General features: G+C 36.3%; 1 protein-coding gene across 1 annotated transcript; it reads left to right on the forward strand.

Annotated features, from left to right (window-relative positions):
- Positions 1 to 12,643: 12,643 nt before the first annotated feature.
- On the forward strand, positions 12,644 to 17,818 carry LOC131030055 (plant cysteine oxidase 1). Its single transcript, XM_057960739.2, has 5 exons — positions 12,644 to 12,928; positions 16,551 to 16,726; positions 16,814 to 16,976; positions 17,099 to 17,290; positions 17,453 to 17,818. The coding sequence occupies exons 1-5, from the start codon at positions 12,820 to 12,822 to the stop codon at positions 17,569 to 17,571; spliced, it is 759 nt and encodes a 252-aa protein (XP_057816722.2). The 5' UTR covers positions 12,644 to 12,819; the 3' UTR covers positions 17,572 to 17,818.
- The last annotated feature ends 1,209 nt before the right edge of the window (positions 17,819 to 19,027 follow it).

Raw genomic sequence — 19,027 nt, forward strand, 5'->3', positions numbered from 1 at the left:
CCATTTCAGAGCATCAACAACCGATCGGAAACACAATGTATCGACAAAGAGTACCCACTGGGATTAATGATGGACCTCCAAAATTTGATACAATTGCGCAACAGCTTGAGAAATTGCAATGACAAGTTGACGCATTAGAAACTAAAGGAACAAAGAAGTTGTATACAGATCAGGATTTATGTTCTAATCCATTTAACAAGAGCTTATACATGCCTCCATTCCCTAAGCATTTTGAAGCACCTAATTTTGAGAAATATAAAGGGAATGGAAATCCAAAAGATCACATTCGAGCATTTTTCGTGGCATGTACTAAAGTGAGTTATGAGGAAACATATTTAATGCATTTATTTGCACGAAGTCTCACAAGACAAGCCATGGATTGGTATTCGCATCTACTAGGTAACATAAAGACTTTGTCAGAATTGGCTCAAAAGTTTATATCTCACTTCGCATTCAACATCGACAGTGATGTGACCATGTTAGATTTATGCAACACCAAGCAAAAGCAAGGTGAACCATTAGTGACTTTTTTGCAACGATGGCGAAGCTTGTATAGTCGTTCTTCCCTAGATATACTTGAAGAACAACAAGTGAATCTGTTTATCCAAAATTTGGTCCCAGAAATGATGTATGAACTAAAATTGAAAAGTCCCAGTACTATAGAGAAACTCATTAAGAAAGGGATGAACATTGAAACTACTCTTGTAGCTAAAGGAATCATTAAGCTTAACAAAGACAGTGACAACACAAACAATTCCGGGGACCGAAATAGATTTTGGTACAAAAACAAGAATGTCACTAATGATGGAGTTGTTGATGCAAGAGCAGTGAATGCAAATCAACCCCCATTCACAATCAAGAAATTGAGTGTTCCTAATATGTCAACTATGGAACAAAATCAAACACCAATGAACAATGCTACTCAACAGCCGCAATACCAACAGCATACTCAACAATACACTCAACAATATAATCAACAACAAGGCCAGCAACAAAACCAGCAACGCAAACCTTTCCAATCGAGGGATGGGCCTCCTCGATAGTTTACGCCATTGGGAGAGCCTATTGAGTTAGTAATGAAACAATTAATACAAGCAAAATTTATTAAGCTACCAGATATCAAGGCAGAACCAGTGGTAAAACCGCATTGGTGGAATGATAATGCATACTGTGAGTACCATCAGTCAAAAGGACATAAAACCGCGTCATGTTTTCAATTGAAACATATGATTCAAGACTTGTTAGAGAAAGGAGTAATTGAGGTAGATCCGCCCAACGCGAACTCTAACACTGATCATACAATTTTCAAAACTCCTTTGCTTGATCATGACAAGGGTAAAGCATCTTCTTCAAACTCTACCCAAACAGCAAATTATGCAAATACTGGTTTCAACAATGTCGTCAATTTTTCTGAGTGTCAAATGAGTATGTTTCCACCATAAAAATAAAGGAACAAGATCCTTCTTGCATGGTCACCACTCGTCGATCCAAAATAGTCCAGAAAGGAGCTCCTGCAACTCCTCCCAAACCAACTTCGGCAAGTCAGTATAATCTCTTGGATCATCTAGGAAAGACACCTGCACAAATATCAATCCTTGAGTTGTTGAAAATGTCCCCCATGCATCGTGCAATCCTAGATAAAGATTTAATTGAGTCCACTATCCCGACAGACATTGATGTTGACCAGTTTCAAGCCCGAATTGGACATCTAGTTGTTTCCCAAAATGTTGCATTTTCTGATAACGATATCTCACCTGATAAGCTCCCTCATAATGATCCTTTACACCTTGAAGTCTTTGTCCATAATTGCGAAATCCGACGAGTCTTGATAGATGGCGGAGCGGGTCTTAATATTTGTACCTTGAGAGTGGTCATTGGCCTTGGTTATACAGAAAATGACATTGATGCTTCTAGAAGAATAACAATCAAAGCATATGATGATGCTGAGCACCCATCTAAAGGGATAATTACATTGCCTATTAGAGTTGGTCCAGTGATAGAAAACACTTTCCTACAGGTCTTAGACCTCGATGTCCCTTACAATATGATTCTTGGTCGTCCATGGATCCACGCAATGAAAGCAGTTCCATCCACCTATCATCAATGTTTAAAATATCCTTACAATGGAACTGAGATAACAATTCCAGGAGATCCTAACCCATTTCAATTATGTGCTGCCCTAAAGGCTTCTCCTCAACAGCAAGTCCCAATCAATAGAGAGGCCCACTCACATAGTTATGTGGATCCTAATGAATTGTTAGATGTTGTCAAAGGAAAATTGAAGATACAGGAACCAGGATGCGGAGAATATTCAATGGATCAAACATTCCTCATTGGGAATTTACCAATATCTCCAAAATCATATGGCAAACCACATTTGTTGCAAAAGGAACCTAAGGTAGTTATTTAATATCAGCCTCCCACTACATTTACAAGATGGGGTGAACTTGAGAGAGAAACTTTAGATGATGATGTCATAGATTGGCTTTATAAGGATCCAACTGAGACTCCACCTGTCAGGTTGCCAGTGGAACGGTACGGCAAAGGATTTACTATGCTGCAAAAGAAAGGATATGATGGTTGCAGTGGCTTAGGCCTGAACAAGAATGGAAGGCTAGAACCTATTATACCCAAGATGCGACCTCTAACTTTAGGATTAGGTTTTGTACCTTTGCGAATTGGATCCTCATCTACCAAAGTGACCATGTGTGGAAAAAGGCGTGACTCTGATGATGAAATAACACGTGAGGATACCCGACCCGAAACTGATTCCAATGAATGGGAGTGGAGTTCTTTTTCTTCTAGCTCCTATGCCCTTGACAATATTTTCCTTGACCCTGATAATTTGCCTATGGAAGACAAACATGAAATAACTCCTCTTCCTAAAACATGTCCTAATGCTTGGATAGAGTCATTCTGGGATCCAAGCTCCGAATCAGATACAAGTAGTTCAGACAGTGATACCACAGATGTTTACATCTTTACCATCTCAGTCCTCTCTCTCCTTAAAACCAATGATGACATGCCCCTCATCTATCCCCAACTTAACTGACATGACCAACAAGAACCACTCACATTGGACTGTTTTCAAAATGACAAAGCAATTGCAGAATTCCTTGGACTACGGGAAGGCATACCACAAGGTGATCATAAGGTAGGATTTGCTATTGATCTGGATTCCACAGCATATTTTGTGGAGTCAACTCCATCTTCCATTCATCAAAATGAAAAAAGAAAAGAACAATTAAAAAATCAAAAGAATAGGTCTTTGAGTGAAAACCGTAAGGCACTCTCTGATCATGAAAAAGTAAAAATAAAAGATGTACCTATGGGTGAAAACCTCTCTGAGGCGCCCAAAGGTGGAAGAGTGGACATACCCCTATCAAGTCAGCATAAATCAACATTGCTTGTGGAAATGACCAAAGAAATCAATTTGGGTACACCTGACAAACCTAAGGTCATTCATTTTGTTGCTTCTCTATCAAAACAGGAAAAGATAGATTTTGTCAATTTCTTTCTTAAGAAGAAGATCAGCTTTGCATGGTCCTATGCAGATATGCCTAGCCTCGATCCAGAATTAGTCCTTCATCACTTGCCATTAAAAGTAGATGCCAAGCTTGTCAAACAGAAACTCAGAAAGATGCATCCTCAGGTGGCTCTTTTGGTCAAGGTAGAACTGAAAAAATTACTAGATGTGGGCTTTATCAGACCCATCGATTATGCAGACTGGATTTCAAATTTAGTACCAGTTAGCAAAGTAACTGGGGGCATCAGAATCTATACAAATTTTAGGGATCTCAATAAAGCATGCCCTAAAGATGATTTTCCACTACCAAATATCGACATCATAGTTGACATGACTGCTGGATATGAGATGCTCTCATTGATGGATGGTTTCTCCGGCTATAACCAAATTCGCATTGCTTCTGAAGACCAACATAAGACTGCATTCACCTATGCTTGGGGTACCTACTGTTGGAACGTGATGCCCTTTGGTCTTAAAAATGCAAGCGCAACATATCAAAGAGCGATGATGACAATTTTCCATGATTTCATGCATACTTTGATGGAGGACTATGTTGATGACTTATTATGCAAATCTGTCACAAGAGATAGTCATCTAGCCATCCTGGGCCCAATCTTTGACCGAATGGAAACTTATAAGATTAGACTCAATCCAAAGAAGTGTGTCTTTGGTGTCATAGTTGGCAAATTACTAGGGTACATTGTTTCTCAAAGAGGCATTGAAGTCGACCCTGCCAAGGTTAAAGCAATAATGGATATGCCTCCTCCTTCTAATCTCCATCAACTAAGAAGTCTGCAAGGAAAGCTACAGTCAATCCGTCGCTTTATAGCTCAGTTGGCAGACAAATGTCATCCATTCTAGCATTTATTGCATAAAGGAGTCGCTTTTAAATGGACTGAGCAATGCCAATCAGCATTTCAAGCTCTCAAGGACTATTTGTTGTCGCCACCTATTCTAATGCCTCCTATAGAAGGAAAGCCATTTATATTGTATATTTCTGCAACTGAAACGGCACTAGGAGTTCTCTTGGCCCAATAGGATGAGAACAGCAAAGAGCGAGCTATTTATTATATTAGCCGGACACTAGTAGGCTATGAGTTGAATTATTCAACTATTGAACGGGCATGCTTAGTAGTGGTCTTTGCAACACAGAAACTCTGACACTATATGTTAAATCATCAAACATTGCTGGTTGCAAAAATTGATCCCCTAAAATACTTGCTTAGCAGAGCAGCTTTGACGGGTCGCCTAGCAAAATGGGTTATGATCCTCAGTGAATTTGATATTGAGTATATGGAGTGAAAGGCGATTAAAGGACAAGTCATAGCAGATCAACTTGCAGAGGCTCCTATTTATGATGATCATCCCATGTTGACCGATTTTCCAGATGAATCAGTCTTTGCTCTCACATCTTCTAATGAATGGAAGTTATACTTTGATGGATCCCATACCAAGTTCGGGTCCGGAGTAGGCATCTTGTTTGTCACCCCTCAAGGTGATGCTATTCCCAAGTCCTACAGGATAACTTTTCATTGTACCAATAACATTGCAAAGTATGAAGCACTGGTCACAGGACTCTAAGTAGCGGTCCACTGGAATATCACACATTTGCAAGTCTATGGATATTCTCAATTATTCATCCGACAAGTGAATGATGACTACGAAACAAAAGATGAAAAGCTTATTCCTTATAAGCATATGGTAGATTTCTTCAAAACAAAATTCATGGCTATCCATTTCAGTCAAGTTCCAAGGATGCAAAACAAGTCGGCAGATGCGATGGCTACGATTGCTTCCATGTTAAATATGCCCCACAATATCGAGAAATGTGAATTTTTGGTCGAACAGTTGCTTGTCCCTTCTTTTGACATTCTGATAGAAGATGTGATGTGCGTTCTTGTTGGTCCCAACTCCCTGTGGTACAATGATGTATATCAATAATTGAAATCCCAAACCTTACCACCTAACCTTTCTGCTAACCAACACCGAGCCTTCATCCGACAGACAGCCAAATATGTCATCATTGCCGAAACCCTTTACCATCGTTCCTTTGACCATACCCTCCTCAGGTGTTTGGATTCTGACGAAGCACAAACGGCTTTACACGAGGTTCACGATGGTATATGTGGGGGCCATTTCAATGGTCTGAGCTTAGCCAAAAAGTTGATTCATGCTGGGTATTATTGGCCCACTCTGGAAAAGGATGTTCATGATTTTGTTAAGAAGTACTACAAATGCCATATCCACGGAAATTACATTCATGCACCAACCCAAGAGCTTCATTCTGTCATATCTTCGTGGCCTTTTTCTCAATGGGGACTAGATCTTATTACCAAGATTCACCCGACATCTGCAAATGGACACAAGTTTATCATTACAGCCACAGAGTATTTTACAAAATGGATCGAGGCTATCCCCATGACCTATATCACTGGTGTGCAAATTTCAAAATTCCTATTGAATTATATCATATGCAGATATGGGGTTCCCCTTGCCATAGTCATAGATAATGGTCGTCCCTTCAAGAATAAAGATGTCAAGGAACTCTGTGAAAAGTTTCATATCCAACACCGTTTCTCCAGTCCATACTATCCACAGGGTAATGGTCAAGCCAAAGCATCAAATAAAAACATTATCAAGATCCTGAAAAAGGTTGTCAATGACGTTGGTCGAGATTGGCATGTACAGTCGAATCCAGCACTATGGGCCTATCGCACTTCTATCCGCACACCTACTGGCACAACACCTTATTCCTTGGTGTATGTTGCGGAAGCCATTTTACCCTTGGAAGTGGAGATTCCTTCCTTGCGTGTTTCCTTGCAACATCTGATTGATGATGAGACGCACAAAGTCTCTCGGTTGCATCAGCTTGAGATGTTAGATGAGAAACGTCAGATAGCCCTGACACATTTGCAAGCATTTCAAAACCGTCTCCGTCATTCTTATAATAAGAAGGTCAAAGGGTGACACTTCGAAGTGGGAGATCTGGTTTTAAAGGCAAACCCTAAGAATGCATAGTCTACTGACATCATCAAAGGTAAGTTTGAACCTAATTGGGTTGGGCCTTTCATAGTGACTGCAGCCTATGGCTCGGGGGCATATCAGCTTGCCACTCCAGAAGGTGAACCTTTGTCTGATCCTGTCAATAGCATGCACCTTCACAAGTACTGGGCATAATCTTCTATCAGCACTTCTTCAAGTATGATCCTGAAAAAATACAAAAAAATCAAAAAATGCAAAAAAATACAAAAAAAGTGAAAAAAAAAAGAGAAAAAGAGCAAAAAAGAAAAAGAAAAATGATTCGCCCTCTAGTGAAAACCTGGCAAACAGGCACTTTGGGCAAGTACCATGGTGAAAACCTGGCAATCAGGCGCCATGTGTAACGAGATCATTGCTCTGTCATCTGTCATGACCTCTAGCTATGCTTTCTCTCGGCCGGTTTATCATGTCTATCTTTGTCTTGACCCATTGTTCTGTTCCAGGCCTGTGATTGGTCAACATCATTGTCTTGCATACTCCGATTTCTAGTACATATGTCTTTCAAATGTGCATTGGGTGCGTGCCCCTTGTCATGATCAATCACTGGAACTTTTAAATTTTGAAAAATGTCCTGAAATAATTCAAAAAAAATCAAATAATGTCCTGAAAAAAAAAATCTCTAAAAAATTGAAAAAATGTCCTGAAATAATTCAAAAAAATTGAAAAATATCCTGAAATAATTCAAAAAAATCAAAAAATGTCCTGAAAAAATCCCTAAAAAGTCAAATAAAGTCCTGAAAAAATGAACACAAAAAAAAAATTTCAAAACATTAAAATCCAAAAACAAGCATTTTGCAATAAATAACCCCTCTGTGCATAGACAGCTCACTGAGTATACATCCAACGACTCGCAATCCAACGTTGTGCTTTAATGCAATCATGCATTAATAGATAAACTTTTTCACTCAAACCAAACATTCAAACTAATCACAATTGTCATATCAATCACTCAACATTAATATCATTCGTCCTTGGCACATTATCATGGGTCTTATACAGGGTGTGGTATACTCGAAACCAGACTGTGTCCTATCTTAGACGGGGTACTGCATGTCCTGAAACCAGATAGCATGATCATCCTATCAACACTTTCAACTTTTGACAATGAAGATCAAGATGTTTGTTTGACTTGTTGGAATTAGTGAGTCTTATCATTTATTGATTTATCTTCGATCATGTTCCTATGTTGCTCGATGATGTCACTGAGTGATTTAGAGTGACCGGGATGGTTCATGGTCCCTTTCTTTTTTGTTGTGATTGTTGTTTGTCTACGATGTGTCTATCTTTTGCAAAAAGGGTTGCATTTCAGCTCTGGCATTCCATGCCATGACGCTACGCATCCGTTTTGCTACATTAAAATAAAGGTTCTCACCTACAAAGTGCATTACTGAAAGCAAGTTTTTCTTCGTCTCTAACTGTCCTCTATTTCATTTCTTCTTACTAACATTTCTTCCGTCAGTTCGGATAGTCAGTTCAATCTCGTTCTCTGATCTCCACACACATATGTTGCATCCTGCATCCATTCAGTTAGTACATTTGCATTATATCAAACATCACATCAAGCATTTTATCCATTTCATATTATAAATGCATCAAAAAACACATAAAAATACATCCATACATGTTCCACAATAAACAGTGCATAAGTCATCCATACATGGAAAATAACTATCAGTCATAACACATTGCATCCCATCATATCAATGCATATCATATCATATGTCACAATAATATCGAAGTACAAAATTGGACTGTCTGTCCTAAGTATGGCCCGCAGGCTGACTACAAAATGTCAAACTACATCTGTCTCTGTCCTAAGGAGCACGTGCCTCTGTCACTAGGTGCTCCCTCTGTCCTCCTCATCCCTGCCATGTCTCATGGATGATGTCCCTCCTGGTCCTGGCTGTGGTGGTCTCATAGGTCCACTCACCCCCATGCTGCTCACCGACCTCCGAAAGCGTGCCCTACTCTCTGTCCTCGATCATGCCCGATATGAAGCTGCTCTCTGCTCTGGTGGGACTGCACTCTCATATAGTGTCCTCCAATGGCGTATCTCCTCTCTGGTCTCTACCAACATCTGTACCATCTCCCGTGCACTGGCATCCCTAATCAACCCAATATACTTAGTGACTCTTTGTTCTTCTCGTTGTGCCTGAGCTATTGTTGTATCTTGAGCTGCTGTAAGTCTGGCTATCTCCGCTCTGAACTGATCCTGCTCTGTCCTCAAGATGGCATTTTGTTTCTCTAAAGTCACAATGTGATCATGCTGACTCGCTATGGTAGCCCTGCACATCTCCATCTCCTCTATCCTAGTTGTCTCCGGCTCTATGGGTATATCCTGCAATGACTCCTGCTCGCCTGAATCTGGCTCATGATCGTCATCCCTCTCATCATCTTTGTCCTCGTCGTCCCCCTCATCCTCATCCCCACCCTCATCCTCATCGTCCTCATCATCTCCCTCCTCCTCTCCAACGAGTGGGAAGTCCTCCTGTCTCCTAGGAACTGGAATGTCAGGATCTGTCAATGGCACTAGCTGTCGTCATGCAAACCATCTCTCATACTCCTCTGTCATCCCGGCGTCCTCCACATCTGATCTCCAATCCCACTGTCTCTGTTGTAGCTGTGTGAAGTCAGCATATGCTATGTGTGGCTGAATCATACTCCCCCACTGACTCATCTCTCTGTGAGATCGGGCAAAGTGTGTAGTCCTCCTAGGTACATCCTGCCTCTCTCCAAACTGTCGTCTGACTCTCTCTAGCAGGTACATCTCAATCACTCTCTGGCAATTCACTGGTCGCCCTACACAAGCGCAGAAGTCAGTTTCTGTATTCCCTGTGGGCCCCGCAATGTCCCGCAAGCAAGTCAAATTTATCAAATTGAAAATATGGGTTTTTGAGATACATACCGCTGCTCCTGCATCGTCCAGTCATCTATACGTGCGTACATGTTCTCCGAGGTGATCTGCCCTTGGAATGTTTGCCATCTCTCTGCACGTGTCCTTTTCTAGAGCAACAAATTCTCCTCTTTGGCTAGTGCAAATGAGCAATTTTCCTTCTCCTTTTCTCATTTATAGATCTTTGTCAGTGCATAGATGGACATGCACTCTCTCCATCTCATGTTGGTCGCGGTCTTTTGCACCTTCAATTGCTTATCCTTCGTGCATCCGGTCTCTGATTGTCAGTCTGTTTGATCCTATCATGTTCTATCAATCTTATCGATCAATTGGCCTCTTTTCTGGATGTTTCCGGCCAATTCCTCGAGGGGGCATGCATATGTCATTGTTATTGTCTGGGGCATTTTCATATGTCATTTTCAGTATTTGGGGCATTTTCATTATTGTTCTTTGAAACAATGCTTAAAATCGCATTGTCTCAAAGAGGGGCAAAATGTAGACGTCTAAAAATGGTCAACGCTTGCGGAGTCATACTTTAACATTTGCGCATTGCCTTATTTTAGGGTTTTTGCGTCGCATTAACATTTCTCCTATGATTCGCACTTGGTTTTTATCATTTGCGAGCATTGAGTCCTTCTTCTGCATTTCATCATTTTTCTCGCTTTCGAATTTGGTCTTGTTGATAACAATATTCTATCATGATTTTGGTCAATCTTATCCTGTCGCATCAATGTGCGTATTCTTTTGTCATCATTTTGGACATTGTCAATCCTAATTAGGGTTTTGTCCTCTTTTCAATCTTGTCCTCTTGCGATCGATTTGTCATCGATCCTTGTCCTCTGATCAATTTCGTCATTTTGCGATCGATTTGTCATCGATCATTGTCCTCTTATCAATTTCGTCATTTTGCGATCGATTTGTCATCGATCGTTGTCATTTTCAATCTTGTCATTTTGCAATCGATTTGACATCAATCGTTGGCTTTCTCAATCATGTCAATTTGGATCAATTAGTCATTTTTCCTCGTCAATTGGCGCATTTATCAATCAAATCACTTATCAGCATTGGTCATTTATCAAGTCAGAATCATGATCAAATCGAATCGACGTCAATTATCTTTTGTCAAGACCTAATTGTCATCCTTGCATTTCTAATTCATCTTCTTGGGTTTCATGATTTAGTCATTTAACCTTGTTTGTCATTTCTCCCTCTAGGTTAAATAATTTATTTATTTATCCTAAGTCTTCGTGTCACAATTAAATGTTTATTTAATTGGCTAACTAATTATTCCTCTTTTTGTGAATTAATTAATAAATGACAAATTATTAATTGATTTACCTAATTTCTCCTAATTCCTAATTTCCTAATTTTTCATCAATTTCTAATTCCTAATTTCCTAATTTCTATTTCATCTATTTTCAATTCTCTCCTATTTTTCTCCTAATTTCATGGGAATGACATTTCAATTTGTCATGATTTGTCATAATTGACAATCAATCAATTTTGACATAGAAATTTGTCATAATTTTGTCATAATTATCAATCAATCAATCTTGCATAGCAAGTGCAAATTTGTCATAATTTGTCATAATTGTCATTTTTGATTTGAAATTGCCATCCGAATCTCTTCATGCTAATTTGATCATCTCTCCAATTTGTCTATAAATTGGGTGAATTTCTTCAATCCCAACTAATCACTTTGTCGAATCAATCACGCTTCGAGTATTCTTGTGCTACTGTCTTGTCTACTTGCTTTCATCTCATGTGTATGCACTTGTATGTGAGATCCACAAACAAAGCTATTTGAAGAAGAAAGAAGGACAATGGAGCCACATGAAGGAGACATTCAAGTCTGCATTTGGTTTGCTTAAGTTTTCAATCTTGAATATCTTGTTTTCATATCTCTATTGGATGTAATTAGGATTGATCATTGCATTTGAGCTTTCGTGATTGAGCTAGACTGATATTGATTTGCTTTGATGATTTCCGATTTCCTATCTACAATAACTTTATGGTAAAAATCAATTTACTATAAAAAGGTTATATATGTTTTCAAATATTGACTCTGTAACCCTGGATAGGCACCAGTCAAAAGTCTTGGTTTTCAACTAGAATAAGGATCATGGATAAAATTGAACAAATCTTATTTGTTTTCAATATTTTTATTTTCCTTTAGATAGGTTTACATGCTCTCAAGACTAGCAATGAGTGTGTTCAAGAATTGAGCCACAATTGTTGAATGAACTGCAATTTCTTGGTCTAAATGAATGAGAGTTTTTTTGTTAAAGCAATACCTTGTTTGTTAAGGTGAAGTATAGCTTAGGGTATTGTATAGGATCACCCGTGTTGGTCTTGAAGAACCAAAAGTGCAAAGGATTTTAATCTTGTTATTGAAACATGTTTGTTGGCCACTACCTTGAGGCTTTTAAGCATAACAAAGTGGCACATCATTAGAAAATCTCAAAGTAATCCGCTAGAAGAACCAACAACTATTCAAAACATACAATTTTTTAACTTTTAAAATATGTATAATTAACATATAATAATCATATTCGAAATTGTGAAAAAAACTATAAAAAAATAAAAATTAGACAACTAGAAAACTATAGATTAACAACACCCATTGAATACCTTGTCTACAATTACATACCACAGTGAGTCTACACACAAATAATAAACATCCACTTCCTTAAACTTTTTTCTCATCTTCTACAAATCTTGATTCCGACATTACCATCACTCCCCCAAAATATTAAAACCCAAAACCGCATTCCTTCCATCGTCTTGTTAAGTGTTAGATGTTTCCCCCAATGAGTATGTACTAGTCCCATATTACTATAACCCATTTGTAGACTATATACAAACTGCCCGACATTGTAGACTACACATACGGACATTATAGACTATAAAAGAATCTTCTATCTTTATCCCTTTTACTTAAAATCAGACTAAAAATGTTGAATTAGAAAAGTTCTAAACACGTTTAACTTTCCTTTTTGAACTCTATCAATATTAATTTAATCATTTAAATGGTGGGGGCGACAATTAGCATAAAATAAAAATAAGAAATAGCAGGCGAATAATATTAAAAGTTTGAGAGCGGATAAAAGTCTGCTAAACAATCAACTCAAAGCCCACGGTAAAACACACACCACCGCAGCCCTCGGTTTAGTTGTTCTTCTGGTCTCTTCACTTGACGACAAAAACAGACCCTCAAACGTATTTTTCTGCTTCTCCCCTTATATTTATTTTCCTCCCAATCCTAAATTTCAATGCTTAAGAAGCCATTGCTGCTGTAAGTGCCCCATTTCTAAGACATTCAGCATTATAATTTGTTGAAGAAACAAGGAAAAGGAAAGTGATGGGTATGAGTGTAGTACAGAGGCTTTATGAGCTTTGCAAAGAGACGTTCTTGCCTGGAGGAGTTGTACCTCCACCACCAGCAATTGCCAGAATGACTGCTTTTCTCGGTATTTTCATCAAATCTTCGTTTTTCATAATCTATATTATTTCTTATTGTTGTTTTTTGATTCAATTGTGTGTTTTTTTGCATCAATGTTTTGGATCACACTCTGCAATCTATCATCAAGATGTTAGAGAGCTCAAGGAGTTGAAAATTGATCTTCTTCTTCTTTTATCCAATCAAAATGGCTATCTATGTTTCTGCAATGCATGAGGAATTCTAAGTAGATACACAAAAATAATTTTTGAATTGAAATTTTAAACAGTCCGGTCGCTGTCTTGTCAACATTTGATCATTTTTTTTCTATGTAATTGATTGGTTTTGTTTCGAAATAGCCTCTGAAATTCTTGTGTTGGTTGGTACATCCTCTCCCTTCTTCCTAGTTTTGTTTTAGAGCCTTATATCGAAGAGAATGGATTTAAGAAGTTGTTGGTTGGTTTTGGTTGTTTAAAATCTATTTTTGACTGTTGAATTTGATGATATTTAAATTCTAAATTAAGATACGTATGCTTAGAATACGAATAATCATAATATGATTCGATTTTCTAATTGCAAATCAATTACTCAGAATTACATAATGTGAATTGATGACCCAACACTTGAATCAAGTTATCAAATAATCAGAATTAAGCACTCCATTCTAAAGCGTGGATAAAAACCTAGTAACTGTCATTTGATTTGACAATCAGTGGTTTTCCAGAGCATGTAATGGGCAGTTAGTTTTACCCAATATTTAAACAATGTTTACAAACTTTTAAAAGAGAGAAAAAGATTCACTTGATTATCTTTTGTCATAAAACATGGTCAGCAATCAACTGAGCTGCCCATTTATGTTTTTTTGTAATTTGATAAACAGTGAAAGTCAAATTGATTGGTAAACTTTACCTTTCTTTCACAACTGTAAAAAGACGGGTGGACTGCCTAATCATCAACCGACCGCCTTTTCTGCTCTTGGAAATGATCAGCCTTTGACTAGGCTTTAATAAAAACATATTTTAAACATCACATACAGTATAATCATACCACTGGTTTTATTGTCGTTTGCCATAGCCAGTGGTTTGATAAATACAATCGTAATCGTACTGTACTGTTTATCTAGAACAAAACCCAGAGATCAAATGTGTCACTTTACTCAAACAGATCGATGCAGAACAGGTACTTTGTTGGTTGAAATGAGACAACAAGATCCCATTTTTAATTGTAATTCTAATGGAGCTTTAAAATGCAGAAGCATTTCAAATTTATCTCCAAAGCATTTTGCAATGGTCTGTTTACAAATTTATATCAATTTTTTTTTGGTCGAAACGTCTTTTATCTGGAGGCTAAGGCAAAAGCCTGCAATTAGAAGGTCCAACAGAGATTGAATCTTGGTAGTCACAACAACATCATTATTACTTAATGATCAGAAGCAAATATAAAATATTGAAAAAAATATTTTCATATTTTTTTAAGTTTTTCTATATGTTAGTAATTGATGTTTTTGAAGGCCTTCTGGACATTTTCAACCCTTGAAAGTTTGGCCTATCTTTTAGAACGTTGTCATAGGCAAGTTCTTTTAGGACTTCGTCTTCAGCTCTTGGAGACCTTTCCAACGAGTTAAACGGCTCGCGATTTCAAATCCTGAGTAGAAAGTTATGTCTGGTTAAAGTTAGGACAAAATTTCATATAGTTTTTTGAAAATTTAGTAGTTTTGGATTTTATTATGTAAATAAACAAATATGACTGTTGGGTTTCGATTCTCAATGGGTTTTGGTGACCCTTGGAATCTCATGAACTGATATATGTTTGAATTTTCGAATTGAATAGATTACTTTTTGGCTTGCTTCAATTCCGTGTTTACCTTGTTCATGTAAACAAATCCACAATATCGTAAGCACAAAATAAGCAACCTAAGGGGTGACCAGAAAATTTCACACCGTAGATCTCTGATTTCAAAATTTAGCATTCTTACTTTTAAATGTCCAAAATTATTCTAAAATAATTTGATTATTTTTAAAAAGGATTTATATATCTCAATCAAATGTGAATGATTAATAAGATCTTTAGTTTAAAATAGATAATAAATATGTATTAATTTAATTTTAGGAAAAAAGATTTGACAGATAAATACATTTTAATAATATGTGTAGTCTAGTAGTAATAGTTAAGTATTAATATGTCTGTACTTAAAAAATGGTTACAAAATATTTATTTTCACAAAATTACATCAAAGAAACAATCAATCACATGAAAACTGATAAATTAATATGTAATTAGTAAGTAATTTAAATTTTGATATACATATTTTCTTCTAATTTTTTTCATTATTTTTACATAATTCAATGAAAACTTAACTAATATAACTATAATATCAATATCCAAAATATTAAACAATAACTTTAAACACTTACCAAATATTGATACTTTATAATTAAATCTTAATTGTTAGATGTTAAAAGAATGCAAATTAATAAACAAAATTTAATTTATTGAGATCCCATGATGTCATATCCTCGATTCTCTGCGCCTTACTCACATGCTTAGGAATAAAATATATTTCACATGTTGGTTGCATGGAATATCCATAACAGTCTCAATTTCTCTTAAATCATATGATTATATGAGATTTAGCCCAGCTACCAACCTCTCAATTTTTCTGTAATTTCTCTCAATTTTTCTGTAGTGCACTGGTGCAAATTACAATTTTATTAGTTATCAAACTAAATGTTATTTGATTTATAATTATACAAATAAAAGGTTAAATGAAAATTTATAGCTGTAACATTCTTTTTTATGGGTATGGTTAATTTGATATATCAGGTCTGTTTGAGTAAGGTTTTAATGTCAAAAGATTCAAAATAAAAATGGGTTGATAATGGAAAAGTTTCACAAAATCTATTTGGAGGTTGGCTTCGTATGTAGATCAGACTAGACTCTTTGTCTACCATAGAATTTCATTTCATCTCTTTACTAGTGTTCTAGATTGAAAATCTTTTCTTTTCATTTTGATTGGGGAAACTCTGGTTTTTAGCCTGATCCCTGTCTTGAGAGACCACTTATCGAGGATCTCTTCTTACAAGGCCACTTCGAGGGAACCATCATTCCCCACATTTCACTTATTCAAATCTGTGAACTCAACGACCCATCGAAAGCACAAGGTTTGTGAGCTCAGTGGCCCAACGGAGATTTGAACCTTACGGCCGAATTAATTCTTCCATGACACTAAACATTTGAAGAATGGATTCAAAATCTTTATCTCCAACTCATTCTTTTCAATTTCTTAAACTTCTCCAGAACAATTTCATTTGACACTTTGTTTTTATGTCTAGATTGTCTGAACTTTGTTTTTGTGATTTCTTATGAATCTTCAAAATGGTAGATTTGTAGTAAAAAAAATTTAAAAATAATTCTATGATCCATAATTTTGTCTAGATTGTCTAAACTTTGTTTTTGTGATTTCTTATGAATCTTCAAAATGATAAATTTGTAGTAAAAAATTATTCTATGATCCATAATAACAACTATCACACTGTTTACAAATCTATATATAATTTTTTCATATTCAAAAATTAAATTATTTTTTTATAAATAAAAAAGAAAAAGAAAAAGAAATATGGGTTGTTAAAGTTGCATAATTGTGAGTGGTACAGACACAATAAAAGCTGTAGACGTTGGGCTTGATGAAGGTGCAATAACAGAAATGGGGCATTCGGGACCCACCAGAAGACGAAGACAGTACAGACGTTCTAGAACTGTAACATCTCTTCGACCAAGACAGAGTCCTCCGGTCACATATATTCTCATACATGAATGTTCCACTTTCTCGGTAAACAATCAAAACACCAAATTACAAGCATGATTGGTTATAGCAGATGCAGGATAAACCTAATAAAAAAGAAATCTGGATGTGCAGATAGGCATATTTTGCCTGCCAAGTTCAGCTGTAATTCCACTACATGATCATGCTCAGATGACAGTGTTCAGTAAGATTTTATGCGGTTCCATGCATATCAAAGCTTATGATTGGCTTACTCCTCAGCCACAACTTTCCTTCAAACACCATTTCCCACTGGACTGTAAGCTAACTTTTTTATCAGTACAATTTCATTTTTCTGCAATAAATTTTAACTATAATGCATTCCAATTATCACATAAATGGTGTTCTCATAAAACCAAACTGGGTGTTAAAAATTTGCAGTGAAGTTAGCAGCTCTAAAGGTGGATGGTGATTTCAGAGCCCCCTGTGAAACATCTGTATTGTACCCAACAAGTGGAGGCAACATTCATTCGTTCACAGCACTAACATCTTGTGCTGTTCTGGATGTTCTTTCTCCACCTTATTCAGGGGAACCCTCTTACTATATTGAATATCCTTGTCCAGACCTTCCTGGTGAGTTCAACTAAGCCCTTTCCTTTCTCTTTTCCTCTTGAAACAGATTGTATCAAGATTGCTGTTTTTTAATTCAATTATGTGAAATTCTTTTATATTAAGATTATATTCTGTGATCCATCATCGAAATGAAAAAAAAAAATGGTTGTTTCTGATCGACAGGAAATGTCGAAGACAGAGACAGTGAAGAGTATGTGTGGTTAGAACAGAGAGAAAAGCCCAAAAGCTTTTGCTTGATTCCACATCCCTACAGGGGCCCAAGAATTGATTTTTCTTTTTAAATTTCTCTTCTGTAGGATAGTTTACAACAGATCACTTAAAATTGTTTCAACCTAAATCCCGTTATGGGCCATTCACAGATTTTGTTCAAATGTGGTTCTGGTCAAGTTTTTTTTGAGGATTTAAGATCATGGTCATGTTATAACAAATGGTTATAACAAATACTTCAGAGCTCTTTGGCAAAGTTTCAGACTTTTATAATTGTTTTTATGGCTGTCTTTCTCAATGATTTTGCTATTTGTTTTTTCACATGTTATAGTCTTGTGTTGATGTGTCTTTATTCTTTGTTCAAAGGTTTTGTCTTTTTAAAACTCACTTTCAATTCATAATTCAAATAAAATACTACTAATTTTAGAGTGTATTTTGTTCAATGAGGTATGTTGGTTCTAGTTTCGTTTATCTTTTTGTTCAAAGTTTAGGGTCTTTTCAAGACCCACTTTCAATTCTTAATTCAGATTAAAAAAATCTATATCTAATAAAATATAAATAGTTTTCGATTGCAATTTGTTCAATAAGGTTTATTGATTTTAGTCTGATTTATCTTCTTGTTCAAAGTTTTGGATCTTTTCAAAACCCACTTCCAATTCATAACTCAATAAACAAAAAGTATATCTAACAAAATAAACTTGGTTATCTAATCATTTTATACTGCAATTTGCTCAATAAGGTCTATTGGTTCTAGTCTTAAACTAATGTATTATCAATAAACTTGATTACTATTCAATTAGGGGCAATACTTCATAAGATAGCACACAATAGTCTGAATTATTCCAAAATAATTTGTCCCATTTTTTGACAAAGTGTGATAGTGAAATCAACATTTTTAACTAAATTTTTACTGTGAATCACTTATACCAACTAAACTATTAATAATTTGAAAATGACGTGAATTACTGATTTTTGAGATATCATGTGTAGATTTTAATTATATGTTTTCAAAACTTTAAAAATAATTTTTTATATTTTTTATATAATTTTTAATAACTTATTTTTTATAATCAATAATATTTTTTAAAACCAAATTGAGATTATTATCGAAAATAGCTCTGCTTCATGCGAAAATATGTGAATTACGTAGCATCATCTTCACAAAGCGGCTCCCTCCTAGAGCGACACCTACAGGGATTGCAAACTATGGTTAGTAAGAAACAGAAAAGAAGGAACAACATTCAAGTTCTGAAAGGTCATTCTAATCCCCGTGGGAATTTCTCAATTGATGGGCGTCCTTTCTACCCTAGAAATTCATGGCATGATTCGGTATCAAAACGAAGCAAGCTCAAAAAATCCTTTGTTGCGAATCTCCCAAAACCTAGCCCGAATAACTTTCCCTGCCCTCAATGGGTGTTTGAAAACAGGATTTGGGTGGATAAATGTGCCTCGGCTTACCTGATTACCCACCTAAAATCCAATGTTGAGGTTATCAAATCCTTTAATAACAAAGCTGGCAAAATTCAAAGG

This window comes from Cryptomeria japonica, chromosome 10 (genome assembly GCF_030272615.1).
Source record: "Cryptomeria japonica chromosome 10, Sugi_1.0, whole genome shotgun sequence".
Classification (NCBI taxonomy): Eukaryota; Viridiplantae; Streptophyta; class Pinopsida; order Cupressales; family Cupressaceae; genus Cryptomeria; species Cryptomeria japonica.

Excerpts from the sequence above, each read along its gene's own strand:
- LOC131030055 (XM_057960739.2), top strand. The coding sequence starts at position 12,820 with ATGGGTATGAGTGTAGTACAGAGGCTTTATGAGCTTTGCAAAGAGACG. Across the intron at positions 12,929-16,550 it reads CAGAATGACTGCTTTTCTCG|ACACAATAAAAGCTGTAGAC; the intron begins GTATTTTCATCA and ends TGAGTGGTACAG. Across the intron at positions 16,977-17,098 it reads ACACCATTTCCCACTGGACT|TGAAGTTAGCAGCTCTAAAG; the intron begins GTAAGCTAACTT and ends AAAAATTTGCAG.